Source organism: Anoplolepis gracilipes, chromosome 1, assembly GCF_047496725.1.
Source record: "Anoplolepis gracilipes chromosome 1, ASM4749672v1, whole genome shotgun sequence".
NCBI lineage: Eukaryota > Metazoa > Arthropoda > Insecta > Hymenoptera > Formicidae > Anoplolepis > Anoplolepis gracilipes.
Window position 1 is genome coordinate 5,804,062 of NC_132970.1, and position 23,480 is coordinate 5,827,541.

Here is a 23,480-nt window from a genome sequence, read left to right on the forward strand (position 1 = left end):
GAAGGCCGGGATACGGACGAGGGAACGGGAAGGGGGATTGATGGGTACCCCATCACGGACGCAAACACTCGCCCCGTCGAGATTGCGCGGCCGCGACTCATCTATTATTCACCTGGCTTCTAGCATCGCGTACGCGACCATCACCATCCGGTTCTGACTTAATACACTGGAAGCCATCTCCCTTCTTCTTCTTCTTCTTTATCTCTCTCTCTCTCTCTTTCTCTCTCATGATCTAGAAACGTCTTTTACACATCAGCGAATATTCTTGATACCTATTTTGGATTTTGGAATTGTAATCATTATTAACAATATAGATATATGTATAGAGAAAATTTTCTAACATATAAAGTCAGTTTTTACATTAGTTAAAATGAAGCAGAGAAAGCTTTGCTCTCTGCTAGCTTCTATTTTTATTTATTTTGATAACTCTAATACAAATTTTTAAAATTTATTTATGAATAATAATTAATATTTAATTGCTCAGGTACTCCATTAATAAAACTTTAAAATTTTTATAATTTGTTTGTATATTTATCATACTTGTTTTACAGTCGCACTTTTTAAACCCTGAAGAAAATATAATCTCAGAGCGCTTAACAAATGCCTCGCTTTCTCTCGTTTTCTCTTTATTTGATTGAATAAAATTGACCGTGACTGAAATGCATATGTTACAGCGGAGTCACAACAACCGTAGCAAATAACGTAGCACTCTCGCCCCCGGATGCCGGAAGGATAGCAAACACGGAGGCGCAGGTACAACAAGACGGCGTAGCGGCCCTTCATAGGGTCCTATGCGCCGAGAGTTTCGCTGAGAAGGAACGCCGACTATCGGAGATGATTCTGCAGCTACAATTAATCAGGGAGCAATTGCTGCAACAGCAGGATCAATCGAAGGTAAGTAATCCCCATGGTATATCTGCATATAAGGCGTAATCGAATTATGTAAATACAATACCGGATTTATACTGACAATGAGTGACTAGAGATTAAGAAGTAAGATTATAGAGTGCTCAAAAAATTCACCGTGCTACTTTGTAAAAAATATTAAATTATTTTTAATAAAAATATTGAGGTCCTAAGATATATTGAATTATAATTAAAATTAAAATATACAAATTATCATAAATTAAGTTACCAGAAAATAATAAAATTCTCCTTATTACGGAATGTAATTAAAGGAGTAGGAAGTAGATGATCGAATAATAGAAATTGTTGTTGCAACGTATATTATGACAGATAATGATAGAATTGTGACAGGTGCACCGATCAATATATCTAGTTACGTAATGCCATGCAGGATATCGTTTACGATTAATAAGGGAAAAAAATAGAATGCGTGCCGCACGTGGCTATAACGGTGACGAAATAGCGAACGACGGATCGAGCTGTGTCTCAATACAAATCGTTAGCTAGCGCATGTTGATTGACGAGAGAAAGTGCATCGATTACTGTGGAATCGTAATTACGCGGTTGAATCGCGGTCGGACAGATATCACAAGCAACAGCAGAAAAATAAGAGAAACCCAAGTTTCCTCGCGATGTGATCAGTGAATGCCGTTACTAGTTTAACGTTTTTTCCCGTTTAAAAAGATGCCACGCGCGATGAAGCGAAGTATGCGTGACCACCTCGCGACTCCTAGAAGATCATAGAATAATTCATAATGTTCGCTAATGCACGATGCTATGCCTTTCTCTGCAAACAACTTAAAAATTTTACATGCGTTTCTTCCCGCGTCATTGGAATGTCGGGCCGTATTCTTCCGCTTAAAAGCATCCCTGCGATGTTCCTGACAATAACGTCAAGACTTCTTTCTTTCTCTCTTTTTCTTTCTCTCTCCCTGCGATATTACCGTACTAATAACGGCGAGTCCGTTGCACCTCGGCGAGTAACAGTACACCTTTGATGCGTCTGCATCACGCTAGAATGCAATTTGCGATCGCGCCATCAGACACGAGCGTTGGGGCACAATGGGATCTCATTGAAATCGCTCCGGTCTGCGTATCGGATTCGATAACCGCGTCGAGATTAGTATCGCCTTCGCGGCGATGACTCGATACTCTTCGCGCGGTCTTAAAAAGCGTGGGTCATCGCGTGGCTGCGGCGAAACACAACAGCCGCAACCACGCCGCTGTCTCCGTCGCCGCTCGAAGGAATCGCGGGAGACCGGAGGAACCTGTCTGCCCGCAAAAATGCGAGCGCGTGCAGATAATGCCCAACGTGTATTACCGTTATTATGCCAGTCATTTACGTGCTGTGGAAAAGATGTTTCTTCCACGATGTCCCGCTAAATTTGCCCGCCGGCGAAATTCTACGAATGCATTCGTGTAAATATCCGTCATGCGCGCGCGGCAGGTAAAGAGAACCATATACCTGAACATTAATATACGGAATTCGGGAGCGGTAACAACATCCGTGAAGCGGATAAACAACAAACCCTTGAGTTATTCTTGAGATCTCGCGGGCGGCCTATGTCACGATCCATAAGAAAGAACACGGCGGACGGATTGCTGGCACATATAATATTTGTTATGTTCATAACACAAATAAAGATACAATATATGCAACAAAAAAAATTACAATTTGTGAATTTTTTTTTATAACAAACTGGCTATTATGCTTATAGATGAAATCAATAATTCTTTATATGAAATTCCAAATAGAAAAGTTAATGATACAATAATAAGTTTTATTTTTTACACTAACAAATTATATTCCTTCAAAGGAGCAAAATAATTTTAGAATTAGATTTAACCAAATTTGGAATTATAATTTAGCTCTTCAATTTATAAAAATGTTTCTCTGAACTTTTAAACATACTTGACATGGTGACATAACACACGTATTACACGTTCATAATTTTTTTAAACGAGTACATTCTTGTAAAAAAATATTTACGAGAATCTATAGTGTATTAATATATAATGTTTTTTTGTGAAATTTATGATTAATAACGTGAAAATATTTGAATAACATTTGTGAATATAGCTCTCACGCGTAAGAATACCGTTAATATTAAATAATTAGATAATAATTAATCACGCGAGAGAAGAAGAAAGAGAGATAGCCAGTGGAATTAGAAATTATTACGATCATTTGCAATTACACTAATAATTGAAGAAATCCGCAATCGAGAGACGCATAATACCTGTAATAACGTTTTTAATGATAGAAAGGGGAAGGATAAAGGAAGATAGAGAAAGAGCTCCTATCCACGCGAAGAAGAATAAATGTACCGGTAGTGAGATTTCCTCACGTCTCCTTGTGTGATTGATATATGTTAATTATTATATAACAATTTCAGTTAAAAATTTTTTAAATCTGGAAAATTTTTTAAGAACCTGCAAGTAGCCTATCTATACAATAATCAATTAATATGTCTGGTTGCAAGATAATTGAAACATATATATGCCGGTATTACATTGGCCGATCATCGTAAATAGATCTATAAAAGATATTATTCACACGTCGCCTCGATCAATCTTCATAAGAATGTCTTAGACGAACCCATGGTGGAGAACATTCTTTCGTCCGCCATTTCATCGGCGCGGAGTGGAAATGTGTTTGTGTCGGTGGCGTTTGCGCGCCAGGCGCCTCGAGTTAGTCGACGTTAAAGCGGAAGTGCAGCGGAGGCACTGTGGACAAGCGTAAAGGGGGGTGAAGGAAGAGGGAAGGTGGGAAGGAAAGAAGAGATGCGGGGGCGACAGGGACTGGCAGGAGAAACTTAGACACGAACGTGCGAGATAGAAGCGAGATAGAGAGAGAAAAGGACAGAGAGAAATAGATAAAGTAAAAAGGCGATAGAAGAGAGATAGAGAGGCCACGAGAAAACGTAGGAGGAAGGCGGTAGTCTCGATGTTCTCCTCCTCTTGGATCGTGGAGGGCGTATAGTAATGTTCGAGTTGGCAGACTCGGGGTCGAGTGGGGATCTCTCTCTCTCCCCCCCTCTCTCTCTCTCTCTCTCTCTCTTTCTCTCTCTCTCTCTCTCTTTCTCGTTCTCTCCTCCTGGTGTGTCTCTCTGTTACCTTTCCACCTGTTATGCGACGCTGTGCTACGTTGGCACAGGTGTGCGCGATCGCGTAGCCAGCGACAGAACCCGCACGCTCTCTTCGGTCTCTAGTCTCTGGTCTCCCTCCTTTTCTACCTTTCTCTTCTACCTTTTTGTACTTTGTATGTACATATATATACACACACACATATATATATGTTTCTCTTTATTCTACGCATCACCGTTTTCTGGCGAACAAACAGACCGATCGCGCGTGGGCGGCAAGGATTGCGTTCCCCTCTACCTTGAGGCGCTTTCGCAGTCCTACCTGTGCGTTCGGTTGCACCTGCAGCAGCAACAGGGGTATATACTGTCACGCCCAGTAGTTTGATCACAGTCGACCTGCTGCACCGCAAACTTTCTCTCCCCGGACGTATTTTCTTACATCGAAGAAGGCAGTTTCGATCGCGCTTTCGCGTATACCACGTGTGTCGGCATTTTGCTACCTATCAGCAAAATGCAGTTTCTTTGAACGAACAATAACGAATAATCAATATATCTCGTACAAAAGTACACTTGTGAAAAAAAAAAAAAAAAAAACAATAGCCAAAAAAGTTTGTTTTTCACTTGGTTAAAAAGATATTTGTGAGTATATTCAAGCAGCAGTCTCTTTGCGAACGAAATTTATCCTCTTGCGGGCGTACGCAGAAAGCAAATTATCTCCTCTGGCATATATTTCTCTGGAATAAATTTTCGTTTCTCATAAATTACCAACCTGCCAAACACGCGACGCAGCTGCGTGTAAAATTAGTACATTAATACATTTCACTGCTACTACTTTTATATGTTTTAATCAGAATTTTAATATATATATAACACGTGTGTGTGTGCGTATGATTGCCGTGTATACTATCAATGAAATATCTACATGCATGAAATAATGCATGCGAACATCTTTACGTATGATTTGAAAAAAAGCTCGTGATTGCAAATTTTATTCCTCAATTTAAACAGTTTAGTCGAAACAGATTTGTGTTTTCCGCGAAAAACTTGAGTATATTTAATTTAAAATTTTTACGTGTAGTGTTACGTGTAATAGTTTATGTGTATTATTATATACTAATGAAGGTATTTAACGAGTAAATTATATGTATACTTGATAACAAAGTCTGCTTTAAAAGTAATTCAAGGAGGTTTAGTGACGGTAATAATAAGTGTTCCGATAAAAAAATGCGCGAACGATCGGAATGTGCATGCCTTGGGATGATTAACGATATAATTGTATTCGGCACACATTCGTTATATATCTCATTAAGATATATAATTATGTAAATGCCTATGGACTTGTAATTATTATCCGCCAACGATTTCAGGCCGTAACATAAAGCAACATGTTTGTTAAATTCATTCAACCCGAGATCCGAGACTATCGAACAATCTATCGAGGAAAATATTACATAAATGTGTAACAGTGAACGAAGTCCACCGACAAATAAGCGTTTTTTTAACTCAAATGCAATTTCAGAGAAAACTATATATACTAATACACACTAATATATTGTAAAAAACATATATTCTCGTGTATATATATTTACAGATACACACATATGTTTCAATGAACAACAATATCGTTATTACGCGCGACAACATGGTCTACAAAGGCGGGGCAAAGCTATACGGGAGTATCGCGTTTCGCGCATCAAGAGCGACGGGGTTGACGGGGGAGAACGTGCGTGCGCTGCCGTATATCCGCGCGTGCATATATACGTCCATATCCGTTTGTCCATTTGCGTATCGGCCGGCGCTTTATGGGAATTAGCAGTGCATTGTGGACCGTCGGTGGGCGGGCTGTGTGTGCACCGGTGCACGAGACGCAACCGCAGGCACGACCACCCCCGCGATCCGGCGGGGAGGACCGCGGTGAAATAGCCGAAGGGGAGAGATAAAGAGAGAAAGAGAGGTAGGCGGGAGACAACAGTTATGGACAGTGGAAATAAGAGGGAATTGCCGTGACCTGGGGGAGGAGGTATTGGGGGATGATTCTTTGTGTATCTCTCTGTCTCTCGCTTTCTCTCTCTTTCTCTCTCTCTCTCTCTCTCTCTCTCTCTGTCTCTCTCTCCTTTCTCTTTGCGTATCACTGTTTGTCAATACGCGAGCGATATGATCACCAAGTATAATCACCGGCGGACCCGAGAGAGCGCCGGGCTTTCTGTCAATAGAATGCTACTTTGTGTGACCTCCCGCGCGCTATCGACCTCCGCGCGTCCCTGCTCCTCTTTCTTCTCTACCCTTGTTGCTCTCCCCCTCCCCCCCCCCCGCGCATCTCATTGCTTATATATTGTATCAAACGCATCCGAGCGTCCGCCCTCTGAAACACATCGCATCGCCGCTCGTAAAATCCGTATTGACCACGAAGCTGGTAATGTGTACACGTATTCAAACACATACATATATATATATATATATATATACACAGAGAAACACGTACATATATACACATAGAAACATGCACGAAAGCCTGTGGAAACTGTGTGTGGACCATACCGACGAACAAAAGTGTGTCCCCCGTTCTACATATTTACGTAACGTGTGTTTTTGTTGCCGTTATATGCAGGCACCCCAACTCCAACATTTGTTTTTCTTTTTTTGCTCGCGAGTCTACCTCATGCGCGAGCGGCTACAAAGAGAATCGCACGATAGTATCACGGCTATTGCGATCGGCATACGCACGTCACGACTATGCATGTGTATGTGTATCAAAACGAGGAAAATCAATGACAAATTTATTACTTCTGCATTTATCCGATAATGGTACGTAAACCATCTTGCATAATTAGCGATTATTGCTGGTAATAGCCTGAGTATTACAAGCACTTAGATTATCATTAGCGTATCATTAAATATCTTGTTACATATTGTATTGTATTTATGAGAAATGATTTGTTTGGATTAATCATCATTAAGAGATGAAATATGTTACGGTACAATCATACGGAAACAGCCAAAAATTAACTCGATTTCTATGGAAAATGGAAAATAATTTTGCATATACAAAAAAAAAAAAAAAAAAAAAAAAAAAACACTGCGTTTAAAAGAAATTACTTTTATAATATTTTTTTAGGAGATATAAAAAAAGAGGACTGTTTGATTATTATTTTAAAGCAACTTGTTTCGTTATCGCATATCATTAATGATGCTCGCTGCTACAATGTACCCTCCGCTAACGAAGCTTCCGCAAAGTGTGCGTTATCATCGCGACGCATCGTCGATTTTTGCAGAGCGTGATTCGGTCTGCCGTTAAACAGGTTAAATGAGCGCGGTCGCGTTTCCGCCTTTACCTCTTCGTTCGCTTTTTGAGCGAGAGACGTCGACTTACGCGGGCATCCGCGCGCAAACACCTATCTTCCTTCCGTTCAGTTCGCCCCCGCTTGATTCGTCCGGACGGGGGAGGGAGGCCGTGCCGCCACGTCGGTCTGGGTCGGTGTATCTTTTCGAGCGATCAAAGAATTACCGCACTCGAGTGGCAGGCCGACGGTGTTTGCCGTTTGATCGTCGGGCAACGATGCGTAACTTTGCACACCCGTGTTATACTTGACGTCGCGCTACGTTTCAAGACTGGTTTCGGAAGTTTGTGCACCGCGAGACAAACTTTTGCAAGCTTCCTCCTTATTCTGAAACAGACGAAATAAATTTATTGTACTCATCTGGAGGAGAGAAATCTTTTCGAAACAAGCAAAAATTTACGGCAAAATGCATCAAACTCTATCTCTGTACGGAATTTCTGTATAAAAATTCTTGAGAGAAATTATAGATGCAGGAAATAGAAATGTTAAAAAGAAAACTGTATTATACTCTTAATAAAATTTAATTTTTAAATACCAGATGAACTTTAACTGCTATTAATTGTTTTTCTTAATGTTAACACGTTTAGATATGTTTTTAGAATGTTATAGTTTACTATATGTCAAAGTTATTAAATACGATGTTTGGATAAGAATTTTACAATTTATAATGGCGGATTATTTCTTCTGAATAAAATTTTTCTAAGTCTACCTTGCACTCGTGCATCGCAATTGTTAATCATTAACATATTTTTCATGCCTGTTCTTTTCTTCTTTTTATCTCTGTTTTAATCTTGTTTCTTCTCTTTTTGTCCTTCCGTACTATTCTCCATCCGTTCTTTCTTTATCATCTATGTCTATTCTACTTGTTCTATTCATTTTTCTGATTTGTACATTCAATATCTCTTTTCAATACTACATCCTCGTCATGTCATACTAATGCATGTAATTGCAACTAACCTCATTAAGTCCAGCTGATGGCATTCGTTCAAATCGCGTTGCTCTTTTCCGGTTATTTTTTGTAGTGCTTGCTTTTGTACAATAGTAGCTCTAGTCTTTTTTTCTCTTCTCTGTATTTTCTCTGTATCTCTCTTTTTTTATCTTGACGATATTATTAGTCGCTGCAAAATTGCCTTCCAGAAAGATAAAGCATTCACAAAAAGAATTATGAATATAACAATATTTTAAAATTCTCAAACTGTATTTTAAAAATTATATAAAACTATCGATGTATATAGGAATATATTCCGATCTTGAAAAAAATATAACATTGAAGGATTTACGCATAACTGAGAGAATATGCTAGTGAATGGCACGACATCCAGGTTGATCCAGGAACTCATATGCGGCTAAAAATTGCGTAAAAATTGAAAATGCCGATGCTGCAATAATTGAAGGTTTCAATCGAGTTTTATTGGTGCCAAAAGCGCGCGTTCGGTATCGGATAAAATTGAATTACAGCTTGATAGAAAAAAAAAGAACGACACTCTTGTAACCCGATCGCTGCGTTCTAGGTATCGAAAGCTGATCGGGAACCATCGGCGTAAAACGCGTTCAATCAGCTCCGTACACGTGCATTCGAATACTCGGCATATCGGAAGTAATACTGCACTCCAAAAATCGACGATACGATTACGCGCCCATATATCGTATGTTTTCGTATTTTTTAACCGTAAATGCAGCGACCCGATCCGTTATTCAATGTTCGATTGAATAACCGTAACAAGGCGTAACTTCGTTTTATTTTCCAATACGTTGCTGCGTATGACATTTCTTTCATATGTAACAGTTTAGATGCGATCAGTGTTATTATCAATATAAATATCAGATAAATGTTAGTATCCCGTTAATATGGATTAATACACTGTTTTCCCGATAACTATAATGGTTAACGTCGATACCATTTTGCGTCTTAGTCGAAATTATACTGCCAGCGGCTATAATTAAGCATTAATTAAAGTTCTAATAAACGTAAAAATAATTATGTCGTTAAATATAAACATGTAATAATTAATTTCGGCTAGAGGAAAATTAGATACGGCATTCTATCTTCAGCTGTAGATATCTCTTTTTCTTCGATACACTGTTCACTATAAATATTTAACATTGGCGTGTCATATTTAGCACAATTATATTTTTGTATGATTCTCTCTTATTTTTCAAGTCGTGAATTTTTTAATAATAATGTCTACCTTCTAATTGTAAGATTAGAAGATTTTAGTACTTCAATATTAACAACTTGTTAATATTAACAAGAGACCCTTTTTTTTGTTTTTATTTTTGTCTAATAAGATTACATATTACCAAATGTAATCCATAGAATTATTATTAATTTTTAATTGTTTCAATTTCCAATGTGAATTATATTTTCTTCATTTTTTGTTCTTCTATTAAAAGCAACATCCACGGCGTTTTTAACGGGACGGTTAAACGCGACCGAGCAAACATTTAAATTACGTGAGTTTATTATTAAATACGCATGTTAAAAGCCGTTTTTCTCTCGCACGTTTTCTTGGAAATTGCTTATATCCTTTTGATATTCCGTTGAGTACTCCTAATCAGGTGACGGCTGTTATATTAATTACGAAATAATTATATCGTCGGACGGCTTTAGAGCTGCACTTTGTGCATTAAATGTAAGAAATAGCGGACACACTAATACATCCACAACGTCGTCTGGATCACTCGACTATAGTATTACTCGTACCCTCTTACGTGAAGCTTTCCTCCTTGGCCGTTGGCTGTGCCAGCTCCTCAACATCCGATTTTTCTCCGACCGAAAAGATTTCTCGTAATTATTTTTCTCATTAATGCGCCCCATTGTTCACGCGCGTAACAGCGGTATCGGTAACTACCACCGTCTTAATTAAATCCCCACACGTGAAACGAAGCGTTAATCTAAAGGCGAAATTTCATGGACGCTTCGTGGTTAATGAGCGCAGTAAGATCAATATAATCATTACGGATAATAATGTCCATGTTTGAAGAAGAATTGTCGTATAATGTGTCGTTACCGAGATTATGAATATGAAGTAAGAATTATTTTTTCTGAAGTAATATAATTCTCTTCGCGATATCATAACTTCGTAGTAAGAGGAACATAATTTTTTACATTGCTAAATAGTAAAAAAGGTGAGCACAAGAACTTCTCTCACTCATACATAATGTTATCGTTAGATAGCAATAGAATTCAAGCAAAAGAATCACAGATGAAATAATAAATGATAAAATAATTATTATTTACGCCGGTTTCTCTCTTTCGATGTAAATTGTAAATTGTTCGTTGGAAGAGAATGTATCCGGAAATATTTGTGGACGATTCGAGTGAACCGTCGCGCCTCCACAGCCTCCGTCATTCTTATCTAACGACCCCCACATTGGCGACACGGATTGTTAACTGAATCCGGGAGCCGGCATTGTTCGAGAGTACTGAGCGCGTAACAGTGGCCCATTGTATTCTCTCGGACACATCCGTTGGCTTTTCTTTCTCTCTGCCTCCGATAGTTTTTTTCTTTCGTTTCGCGACCCGTCACCGTCGCGACTGATTGTCTCTCTCTTTCGAGTCTTCATTGCAACTTCGTAGCTCGCGCGTATTGTTCGCGGCTGGAATTGTCAAGCGTCGCAATCTCCTTGAAAGTGAAAAGCTTCATCATTACGTATTTCGGTTTCATATTTCGCTTCTCGTTGTTCGCATTTCTCGTGTCCACTTATCAATGCTATCAGTTTCCTCTGCGAGCGAGCAGACGCGCTTTTAAGGCCCAAGCTTGCTTGGGATCGAGCCGATATAATGCGCGTTTCTGTTACGGCGCCGAGAATAGTTCAAAGTAAATACTGTGCTGTAAGTGCCTTCTAATCTTCTTTTTCTTTCACGAGCGATATTTCGATTGCATTATGACCCAGCTTCGAATAGACGCGGCTTGTCGAGCTATTTCACCGATGCTGATGTAATGCGGGGGAAATGTCATTGATGGTAAGTGTTAGTGTTTGGTTAATCAGTTGACTCTTGTTTGCCTAGCGAATCATCACGTCGTCAATTATGTAAAACGAGCGAAGTATCAAAGAGTTTTGACAAATGTGTCATTACGAAATTCTGTAAGGTAGCAAATAATTCTTTATATATATATATATATACGTTGATATAAAAATATATACGTATTGCTATAAACAAAAATTAAGTGAGTTTATTACAAGATTCTGTATTGATAAGTAAAAAAATTTTATACGTAAAGATTATCTAGAACTTTTTCCTAGAAAAAAGATAAAGTCCAAAATATACATATATTAGTTATTTTCAATCTAGGATCTACTTTATTATTTTTAAAATATTATTTTAATCGCTGTCGTGAACAAAAATGCGACTATCTTCTTCAACTATATAATACATCTTACCATTATTATTATTATATGTTTAGTTCTACACAATTTTTTATATTTATTTCTTAAATGCAAAATTTATTTATTGATCTGATGTGGAAGCAAGCAACAATTGTAGATCTACAATTTAAACGCATCCATAAATAAGTAACTGAAGTTCTGAAATACTTCAGAAACAGAGTAATTGAGCGCGCGACAATAAGTGGGGATTTCGGCCGCAATATTTGAATCTAGATATATCTCGCAGCGATCGTGAGGACTACAGAATGAAGTGGAAGTAGGTACCCGGCGAGCATTGAGAGTGCGGGTTATACTTGTAACTTGGACGGCGACCCCGTGGAAAGGAGAAAGAGAAAGAGAGAGAGAGAGGGAGAGGGAGAGAGTGAGTGAGAAGAGCAGCCGCGGGCGCTGCAGAGTAGTAAGAATTCTACCGCGCGCGGATGTGAATGAGCCCCGCAGCTGCCACATTCCTGTGTGCCATCACCGTGATTTCCTTCCATTTTCTTTACCCTCCTCCCCGAATATTCTGCTTAGGTCTCGCAAAGAAGAGCCTACATTGAATTGCGTTCAAATTTCAAGTTTGCTCGAGTCGCACTCGGCCATAATTTTCATTGTGTCGACGCAATCCTATTCGAAAACTGTACTTTAGTTAATCAGAGAGAGTTGCATAAGAATGCAATGTAACTACCGCAAGAGTAACTTTTGGCGTATCAAATTCTCTTATTATATAGTATAGCTTATTTTTGGGAGAAAAAAAATATTATATATATAATACGATAATTATAAGTAATACGAAATATATACATATATATATCGAATAAACGAGATATATCATTGAAATTTTTATTTCTTGATTTATAATTTATAATTTATAGTTTTTTAATATCTTTGGCTTAATTATTTTTTAACAATACGCACGGAGAAAGAGAGAGATGAACTGCATAAGATATAAGAAGATCAATGACCGTACATTAATTAAATGCTCTATATACAGAATATTATTAATATAACCGCTGTGCGCCAACTTAACTATTCTAATTTCCAATTGAAAGCTTATTTCTAGTTGATTTTACTAATGTCAATTAATTTTAATCGTAATTAACTTTTCGTCTCTTTCCGGTTCTAAAATGATAAAAAGTATGAGATTAAAGTTAAAATTAACTCTAACCTGGATGAAACCAACTGTTAAATGAAAAAGATTAGAATTGTGTAATGCATTTATTAATTAATGCATCTGCAAAATATAATGATATACTTTGTAGCAACGATATTATCATGTATTGTCTTAATTAGTTCATATGTATTTTTGTGGAACAGAGTTAGTGGTAGGTTTCAATCTGTGCGTATTTCTGGTGTGTCGCGCGCCCCCTGTGTCGTCCGAATCTTTATTTCGGTTCTCACGTTTCGGCGCATGCATGGGAACGCGAGATTCGAGAGTGCAGCGCAAGAGCGCCGGGATAAATATTGCACACTTCTGTGAAACGCGCACCGTGCCGTGAAGGTACCGATATCAGCTTACGGTACGTACACGCACTGCGTAAACGAGCCGTTTCGGAGCACGCGAGCGTGCAACTTATTCGCTCTCTGATATGGATTCGGGTTGTCTCGCTTTATTATGACACTAAACGAGCCTAAAAGATACATTCCACGTCATGTTACGTTACATTAACGGTCGCATCTAATTAAAGCGTTGTAATTATTTCTTTAAATATTATTAAAACCGCGTGACATAAATGTGAGTAGAAAATTTTTCCTACATTCTTACGCGTTTCCATATTTATATTTTTTAGATTGTTGCAGATGAAATGGTCGTTTTTTATTTTTCAATTGAAATTAATATTGTTTATATTACAAACTTAATACATATTTTTTTAATCACAAAATAGTCTTTATCTATTTAAATGTACTTCTTTTAACGCAATACAAATCTTTCAATGTCTTTCCCATAGAAATTTGAAAAACGAGAGACAATAAGTTCTCTGAAAACATTTTTATATCGTCATCTCTTTCAAAAAATTTTCCTCAATTTGAAACCAACGTTTAGTGGTTCGCAGTATTCTTCGTCGAAAGCAGAATTTATATTACACATTGCCTCGGCCACATTATGATGAGTTTATTTACACAAAATTTTTGAATTTCTTTGTTTTCCATGCTGTAGAGGTTTTTAAACATGTATATCGTACAATACAAGTAAAGTTACACATTTGTATTTACTGAGGAGAGATATATCTTCAAATGATATATCTACAACGCTATATAAAAAAAACCTGAATTGTTAAATTATGAAAAACTATTTTATTTACAGTAATCTAATATTTCATATATGTATGCATTGATCGATAGTTTTTCAATTTAAATACATCTACTGCAATTCTTGATATATGCTAATCTTGCAGAAAAATTTTTTAATGAAAGATACAATAATTAACGATTTAACTTGTGCAATAATATTTCTATGACACATCATTTTATGTGTCACACAAGTGTACTGAATAAAAAATAACTAAAATGTTATAATGTTTCAAATAAATTATATCCATTTCTTATCTAGTATGTTTGTAATAATTAAATCCTTGTTGCGCAACTACAATTAGATACAAAACGTATAAAACTCGTAAGATTCGCACTGCACATCAGCACGTGTGTCTTGTATATCTACATAAAATTATTCCGCTAAAATCGTATTCAACAGTATTCATCAATGTGGCATATAATTCTTCTTCCGCAACAAAGAAGTTGCGAAGAATTCCAGTTAGCTCAGAATAGCCCGAGCTAAAGAACGTCCCCACGATTTTATTAATTGCCGTAGAATAACTGGATTCCACATCGTGCATTTTATAATTTTATGTGCATGTCATCTTCTTGGATTCCAAGAATACTTTTTTATCTTTCATCTGCGAATTTCTCAACATATAAAAGTAGATATAACAAACAAGAGGAGATAATATATAATGGATATCAGGTTTTATATATTGTTATGGGGTAAAAAAATCTAATTAATTCGCATTAAAGTTATGCAAGATCTATTTCCAGGAAGAGATATTCTTTGATGGGAATATTATTTCATCTATAATATGTATATGGTGTTTCTGAATATTCTTTTTCTTTCTCTCTTTTAGTGAGATTTTGAAAGTAATAATTTGTATAAATTGCACAAGTTAACTATTATATTTTTTTCATGAAAAACACACTTAAGATTGCAAATTGTTGATCAACGTAATTTTATGGACAACTTTTTCTTTCTTTTTTTATTGCAATTATGAATTTCGTCGAGTATTCCTCTTTGACGACAAAAAATTTGCACAATCATATCCACTCGCACAATCGATGGCTGGCGCAATGAATTAGAATTGCGGTTGCATCGCTTCAAATAGGAGAGGAGAGACGAGGGGTTGTACCGTGGCACGTGCATCGCGCGCATTATTCTCGTTTTTCGAGTGGTCGGGTCTCGGGGTCTCTCTGCAAAGCAAACGCAGAAGAAAAAAGCAAGTCGGAATGAACGAGATACGTACAACGAGCGTATGCAAGACTGAGAAGACGAGAGAAGGAAACAAGATCTTTTGTTACGTATGTGTGTGCCATAATATATATATATATATATATATATATATATATATATATATATATATATATATATATATACATCTATATATAAAATTAATTAAAGTCGACGGAGATGCGAAGGGAACTGCTTATTGTATTTACTCCGACTTGGAGAGCATGACGATTTTATGTGGGGTAAGGTAGAGAGGTATGTATTGTAGTATTGCTTACTCGTGTATTTCAGTAACCTTTGTCGATCTTCTTCCATCTCATCTTCGTCTTGTTCTTTTCTTTCTTTTTTTGTCATATACACTACTTTATCGTATTTCGATAGCTCTCATCGGGCTCATCAACCAATAAAAGTGTGACTTGCGATCGTGCCGGCACTCAGCAAAGCTTGACTTGTTAGGAAATAATGATGATGATAATATTATACATATGAATATATCCCTTTTTTTTGCGTTATCATAGGCAGAAAGATTATAATCGACGATCGATTCGCTCGACTACGCGATGTTAAAGATTCGTGAGAAAATTAATGCGCTGTATTTGACATGTGCGACGAAAACGATATTCTCTCATCTCTCGAGCTAGAAACGTTCACACCGCCGCAGTATAAACTAATCGAGGTGTCGAAATGGTACGATGACAGTGTATCGCGGTTGTCGGCTGCCATGAACTACAGATAGAAGAGGGGTCGCCAAGGGATCTCCTCTCGAGAGGGGTGATCGTTGATGGGAACGCCGACAAGCGCGATAGAGACAAAGAGAAGAACACGTCAGACGGATAGAACGCGTATCCGTGGAACGAAAGAGGAAGGACGTAAGAGGAAAGTATCTGTCTCTGTCGTTGAAAGAGAGAATCAAGCCGAAGGAAGCGACGCGAGAAAAGAAGATACGTTGGCAGAAAAGTAAGAGGGAACCGGAGGAGACAGCGGCGCGATTGCCCTCTTGCTTGCTTCAAAGTTGACGGGGGTTGCTTCGGACGCATCCCGACGTTCCCCCGTAGTCCCTGGGGATAGCCGCACACCACCTCAACTTACCACACACGATCCTCGCGGAAAGAACTCCCGGCGGGCGTAAGAAGCCGAGGACAATAATCCTGCTGACAGCCGGCTCATCGTCGCAGCTTATTTCGATCTCACGGTGGGCGCTGAGCCGCTAAGAGGAGAGCGCTGTCTGCGTCTCGACGGCGTATGCTGTCATACATGTCGTAATATCAAGGTTTAATGCCATTAACGCGCACTCGCGTATCGATGAATCGAAGACTCGTAAATGTGCCGGCTAAAACGCTAAGAAGAATACACTGAAGCATCTTTGTTATCTCTCTAGCTGTGCGGAAAGATTATTTGCTTCGCGCAGAATAAATCTGCAGTAATAGCATCCTATTTTGATCAAAGAGAAGTACCAGACGATTTTAACTATATGATTATTACTAATATATTGCAATAAATGCACAAAGGTCAAGAGATATTTAGCGTTGTTGTGAGCGAAGAGATAAAGATATCTTCTTAGTAAAAAAGAATGGTAATATACACAAAAATAAAATTGCTTACGCGAAAGTTTAAGATCTTTGAAGTTTAAGATGTACGTTAATATATATGTGTGTATACTCACGGCAAAAATTATTTCATATTGCGCCGTAAACGCGCTACAAAGAATTTATATTTATATTTAAAAAGCCGACAAAAAACCTTTTTAACCTCTTCTTTCTTGCTCCCCGGAGATCTTATGGGGGGGGGGGGGCCACCCAACGTTTCGATAACGGGATATTTATATGGCTGCAGGCTATACATATGTATTAATGGCGAGAAATTCACCATGTTTACGACCGATGGTCGCGTGCACCGCGAACGAATATTGTGCACGGAGAACTTTCGTCGTCAACATTGCCGGAGATTCGAATACGATCAATGTTGCATTCGGTCTGCAAGCTACCATGGATATAGAACGGACGAAGGTGAATCGTAAAAGATAGAGGAAGACGTGTCGTCGAGCATCGAAGGCACTGTGCAATTTAGGGCGACGAAATGCGCTTGCTTATAGAGCATTTCCGACGCCGTTAATGTCGCACCGCGTTCGCGCTGCACATTAACTGCTAATGATTTCATGTGCACTGGTTGTCTCACATTTATGAACTTGTTAAAATGTATGAATATTCTGATGTATTTAATTCGCATATCAATCGCAATTGATAATCGTTACATGTATATATTAATTGCTGAGAGAAGAAGCAAATTTATATATAATATATACGATGAAAAGATATTATTTTTACTTATCAAGAAGATTAAATTATCTGATAGTATGTATTTTTTCCTAATTGATCATTTATCGATGCAATTATTTTAATCTCTTTCTCGGAAGAAGAATCATTGAACAATGATCTAACTATTGATCAATGAGAAACTAATGGCTGCGTGTTTATACGAGACTAGTAGAAGCCTTACATAGTTAACTCTGTAGGCATTATCACAATTGCCCGCGATGACGTGAGTTAGTTGGAAAAGGGAACAAAGTCGTCTTTGTGATGTAGGATCAGGATGATCGAGATGCGCGCACAGAAAATGTTGTCGGTGAAGAAGAGGGGGGGAGGGAGGGAGGATAGCGCGAACCGTTTATTCGAATAATATCAGTAAACGATATCGTTCGGGTATACGAGCAAAAGGAATTATTAATATTAGTGCTTTCGTGAGAAACCGACTCCAATGATCGGCCGATTTGTTTATCCGCCGACATGGAATATCAAAAGGATTAGAGGCAGCGAACAGATAATAAACATCGGCCAATAAAGATAGCCGAAAATAACGTGCTGTGCAACGCGTCTGTGTCTCTACACGCGTCCACCCGAACCGGTCTGATCTATGATTATGGATTCCGCGAGGTCGATGCGGCAAACTTGTCTTTTGACGATCACGCGAAATGTCTGTTCTGCCTTCTGCAGTCCCGGGTAGAAAAAATCATATAAACCGTACATGATTTTGCACGATAGATACTATTGAGAGATGATACATTACTGTTTTTTTATTTCCTTATTTTGAATTCTCAATTGCTATGGCTATACTGAAAAGATAAATTGTATGAAAATAAATTATGTGTTGACAAATAATTTATAACATAATAATTTACTTTCCGCGAAAATAAAATTAATTTAATAATTGGTTTGATTTAATAGTTGAGAAGGTGATATATATATATATATATATATATATATATATATATATATATATATATAAATATATATATTAAGGTGGAGTTACATATTTTGAGTAAGATAATACGTATAATAATACTTACACAGTCTACATTTTAAATATCTAAAATATTTTGTACGTATAATTTGAGTGTAGAATATAACTCAAGTAATTTAATACACATATATAATTTGATTTGATATACATAATTTAGCTAATCGTAAAATGAATATAAAAAAATTAATATAAAGCAACGATTAGTTTTTTACTAGTTTAGCTTCGATTACATATGTAATTATAGTTTGTAGATTGTCCTCATTTATTCATTATAAATGCTTAAAACAAGAGAGGATTCTTATCGTGATGCACGTGATATAATGGGATTTAATTACGAGGACAAATAATACACATTAACAAGATCTATCAGACTACTACATTGCAAAAGAAAAGATGATAATCCTGCGTGGAATAATATATACAGCGTCCTACGAAGAAATATCTATATTTTAGGAGCAAATACTAATAATAACTCTATGAATTTTAATTTAGAAATAGTTGAAATTTATTGAGATGCGAATAATTGATGAATATTTTTTTCAGTCAAGAAAAAATTTTCTTGTCAAGTCATAGACTCTATTATATAAAGCCGAGGCTACAGTGGACGCAAACGCAAAACGCAAGTTGCAAAAAGTTAATCACTCTGATTCGATTATTCTTTTCTAAATTTAACTGTGATTGGTTTTGTATTTGCGTCCATTGTAGATTCGGCTTTATAAAATTAATATCGAGATTTGTAGGACTCATTGTATACTACGAATCCAACAATGATGTTTATCCCGTCTAATCTATGCCGTCGATTTCTAATGCTATACTGCCGATCATTGCATTATGTATCATTATGGACTTCACCGTGATATGGTTTGCGATGAAAGACGACGGACAAGAAGATGACGGCCGCTTTCTGGCCATGTATCCATGCGATGGAGCATCTATATCCCTCTGCTACACTCGAAAAGCGGTGCCACGAAAATACCGCTTCCGGTTGCCCTAGATTCCCGCAATTCACGAGTCCCTCTTTCTTCTATCATTGTGGTATCATATGGGACGGACGCGAATCTCGTTCAAAGCGCTCCAAATAATTTATGTATCCACAGGTCGTCCCCTCTGTGTGTATATCGTCGGGGAGATTCCATGTCTCTCTTTTAAAATTCCATTAAAGAGTGCAGCGGCTTTTTTTATTTTTCAACTTCTTGTTTCGTTTGTCGCGTACTGGCCGCAAGAAGAACCAAACCGGTCCTTCTTCTTTTTCTTCTGTTCAATCGCTTATTTATGAATTTCATAACACGATATATTTTAGACGATCGTTATAAGATTGATATTAGGTGAGTGAGGGAGGTGAAGGGCCTTAATCCTATCTACGTGCGCGGGCTGTTCAGTCGGCTGTGTCGGAGTCGCTCGCTCATAAGCAGCGCGACATAATTTTAGACAGTACCCGCAGTGACAGTCTTTATAACGCACGTGAAGTATGAACCACTTCCGGTGGATCTACGTCATCCGGCATGTCCCCTTGCACTCCAGTGGCTCCGATTCTAAATCTAGACAAGCAAATCTCGTGGCCTTTAGCACTGTATCTCGCATGACGCGTGTCGCGCCGACAAAAATCTGCTCTTGTCCATTGTGACGCAATGTTGCAAAACTCATTGTCCGTGTTTACCGTTAATCATAATCACATGATAATAAAGATTATGATATTAAATTATTTATTTTTATTAATTTTGTACTATGTCTTATCCAAACATGCTGCTGTCTTTCTCGTACGCTTTCTCTAGATCTATTCTGTATCAGATCGATGCTCTACGATACATAATCGGCTAAAGAGCGATTACAGTGGTAGATAGGTATATGTTTCGGTAATTGCGTGGCTAAGTTTAGGCGGTGCAGTTGGCGTCAATGCGAGGATGCATATTCAGAACGGAGCTCCTCATATTCTTATGCTCACTTACTAAACCGCCGTGTCGCGTGTGGATGTGAATGTGAATGGAACTTGCTGGCACCCCGCCTGTTTATATTTAGCCACTGTGGGCGGTATAGCTGTCACGGATACGTATCATCGGCATAACTGAACTGTGCAAATGAATAATGAAGTTCCAGTCGCCCCTTTCTCTCTCTCTCTCTCTCTCTCTCTCTCTCTCTCTCTCTCTTTCTTTCTCCTTCTATCCCGCTTCTATGCCGTCTATTATAGGTGTCGTGAACCGAGGACGTTACCCGAATTGGCATTACCCGGTCGCGTCTCATTGTCTCTCAGTGGACAATCTCTTCGTGCCACAAACGAACGCGACACATGTGGTCTCAATGAACGCACATGCGTGTGTGCGCTCGCAGGAACATAAATGCACAGTTCGGCTGCCTTTGAGCAGAGTTCGCCATACCGACGCATCGTAAAAGATTGTAACGTCAACGAATAGAGAGAATGGAGAATAGTCATACGATACTCTTAATCCTATAATGACTGCTCTGTTAGTTCCGTGTGGTTTAATGCGACGTTAAAATAACATATATACTTGATTTCTTATACAAGTGTAATTTCTGTAAATTATCAAAAGGAGAAGCACATGTCCATCTAATATCATCAACATTTAATAATATAGATACATTTAATAAATACATATAATAATTAATTTTTATTAAAATGCAATTTTCTGATAAGCAGAATTTTTCTCATAATTTCTCGATATAGATTTTATTCCTCTTTAGATTAGAATTTTAATTATACCGTAAAAAGAAAAAAATTAAATTTTTTAATTAAAGCATATTGCTGCACTTGCTCTATGCAGTTGATAATATGTCTAAAAAGTTAATGTGACTAAAGAGCATATTACATTGTAATCATTTTACGTCAATATCTATTAGAAGATGTTTATAAGTCCACATCCTTTTTTTTTATGCTATCGTTTTTAACAATCCGCAAAGGCCAATAAGAAGTATCCGGCAATGGCAAATTGACGCGGAAGGTCACACTTATCGTAGCGCATGCAACGCTGCATGTTTTGCACGGATTTTTATGTCACACAAACTTACTCTGCAGTTTTTAATCCCGCCACAACTATTTATAAGCCGGCTGATTTCCTGTGCTGATTCTACGCCTTAGTAATAAAATTCTGAGAGCCATGTCAATCGCAAATTGTTTTCCGCGATCCATCGGGATGTCATGAAATTAATAATCGCGGAGAAGGGCGACACGGACACATCCAGCGTCGCGCGCGCGTGTGACGTCTCAGCTGGTGCACAGGCTGGATGAATAAACGTCTTCCTTATCGTCTAAAATAAACTGCACGTATCTGGATCGTAGCCAGGATGTAGGAAAGTACAATGATATTCGTCGCGTAAATTGTTGCGTTTCTATGGAGAGTATATTGGACATATTCGCCCATTTAAATCCGTTACTGGCTTTATTTAATCAGTTAATCATGCTTTAATACTATTAATGTATAATATATGTATATGTATTGTGAAAAATTTTCATTGGTGATTAATTTAGCCTTGATCTGTTGTTACTAGTCAAACATACGTAATTAGGTTTTTAATATATTATTGATATCTTTATAAGACTTAACATTGTGATATACGTACAATATTTTATATTTAAGAGATTGTTGACGATTATTTAAGAGTGTTGATAATTTAAGATTTGCAGGTGCTTAAAAAATTTATATATATATATATATTTTTTTTTTTATTTTGTTTGCATGTGAGTATAAAAATATAATGAAAAAAAAATTGTATAACAAATACTTATCATTAACATGTCACGACTCCAACAATGAAAATAAATTATAATTGTTGAGAATCGATTCTCTCTACAATTCGGATTATGATATCGGTAAAAATTCTAATGCAGTGTAAAAATATTTTCTTTTTATGTAATTAAGGTAAAAGAAGCTTATATAAGCACAAATAATATTACAAATGACTATATATTACAATAATAATATTACATATCATATACTATAATATATTAATACTATGTAATAATAATAATATTATATATGATTACAGTTTAGTTAAGTTATGTAAATATTACTAAAGGTTAAAAGATTAATATTGTCTTTCCCGTGCATCTATTTATAGAAATAATCTACATTTATGCAGATGTGCTATACATCTAATCAATAAGCTACTCGTTTACAATGACAATATTTCTAAAAATACATCAAGTTGTTAAGAAATAAAAATAGTTTTCTCTCATATTACAATTCTGCTTCATTAAAATATCTTCATTAAAAAATAAATTTTATTTGAGAAAGGTAATATGTTTCTGTGTACATAATATGTTTTACATATATATTCGAAATATAGAAAAACGAAGCGTACGAAGATTTGAACGATTCTTACGACACATACAAGTTAGCTACATAAAATGGTAATTACTTGTCGCATAATTTGTTCCACTGCAATGTTTCGACAACGCGTCAAGTGTATTTTATTCGCGCGGACAAACTACCGAACTATCCTCCGCAATAGTTTCGCGAATTCTCGCTATCGTGTTTTTCGCTATAAAAGCTGATGCATAGCGTATCACAACGTTCCTTTAATTAGTGGTCCGTGTGCCTTTACAGTCGTATCCCGCTCACATGACGGTCGACTCGCAGAAGCAAATCGAGATGCAGCGGCTGCAAACGGAGCACTTGAAGCGACAGCAAGAGCACATCATGCAGCACAACATCCAGGAGTTGCAGGCTCAGATGACAAAGAGCCAGCTGAGCATGTCGGGACCGCAGTCGTTGATGTTTCTGCCCTTTCTCGAGCAACTCAGAGGGCTGCCTGTGCAGTCACCCATGCCTCCGCCACCAGCAACGTCGACCGCCACTACCGGCAACAAGCACATCAACTCCATCGCCAATGTATGTGACTCGATGATTATCTCAATATTGACCAGTTTCGTATACATGTAATCATATTTTACGAAATTGAAATAGCACATTTTATTTTCGCGACATTGGTCATTTTCAATGTATCTACTCGTTTCAGTAAAAAATATGAAAA

At 37.4% G+C, this 23,480-nt stretch overlaps 1 protein-coding gene across 10 annotated transcripts in view; it reads left to right on the top strand.

Annotated features, from left to right (window-relative positions):
• Nucleotides 1–23,480, top strand: part of Sox102f (transcription factor Sox102F) — a 155,081-nt gene that overhangs the window by 123,717 nt on the left and 7,884 nt on the right. For all 10 annotated transcript variants that reach the window (XM_072903016.1, XM_072903070.1, XM_072903025.1 and 7 more), the window contains 2 exons: nucleotides 675–894; nucleotides 23,054–23,338. In XM_072903016.1, coding sequence (XP_072759117.1) covers nucleotides 675–894; nucleotides 23,054–23,338 — 505 coding nt within the window. The remainder of the gene's footprint in view (nucleotides 1–674; nucleotides 895–23,053; nucleotides 23,339–23,480) is intronic.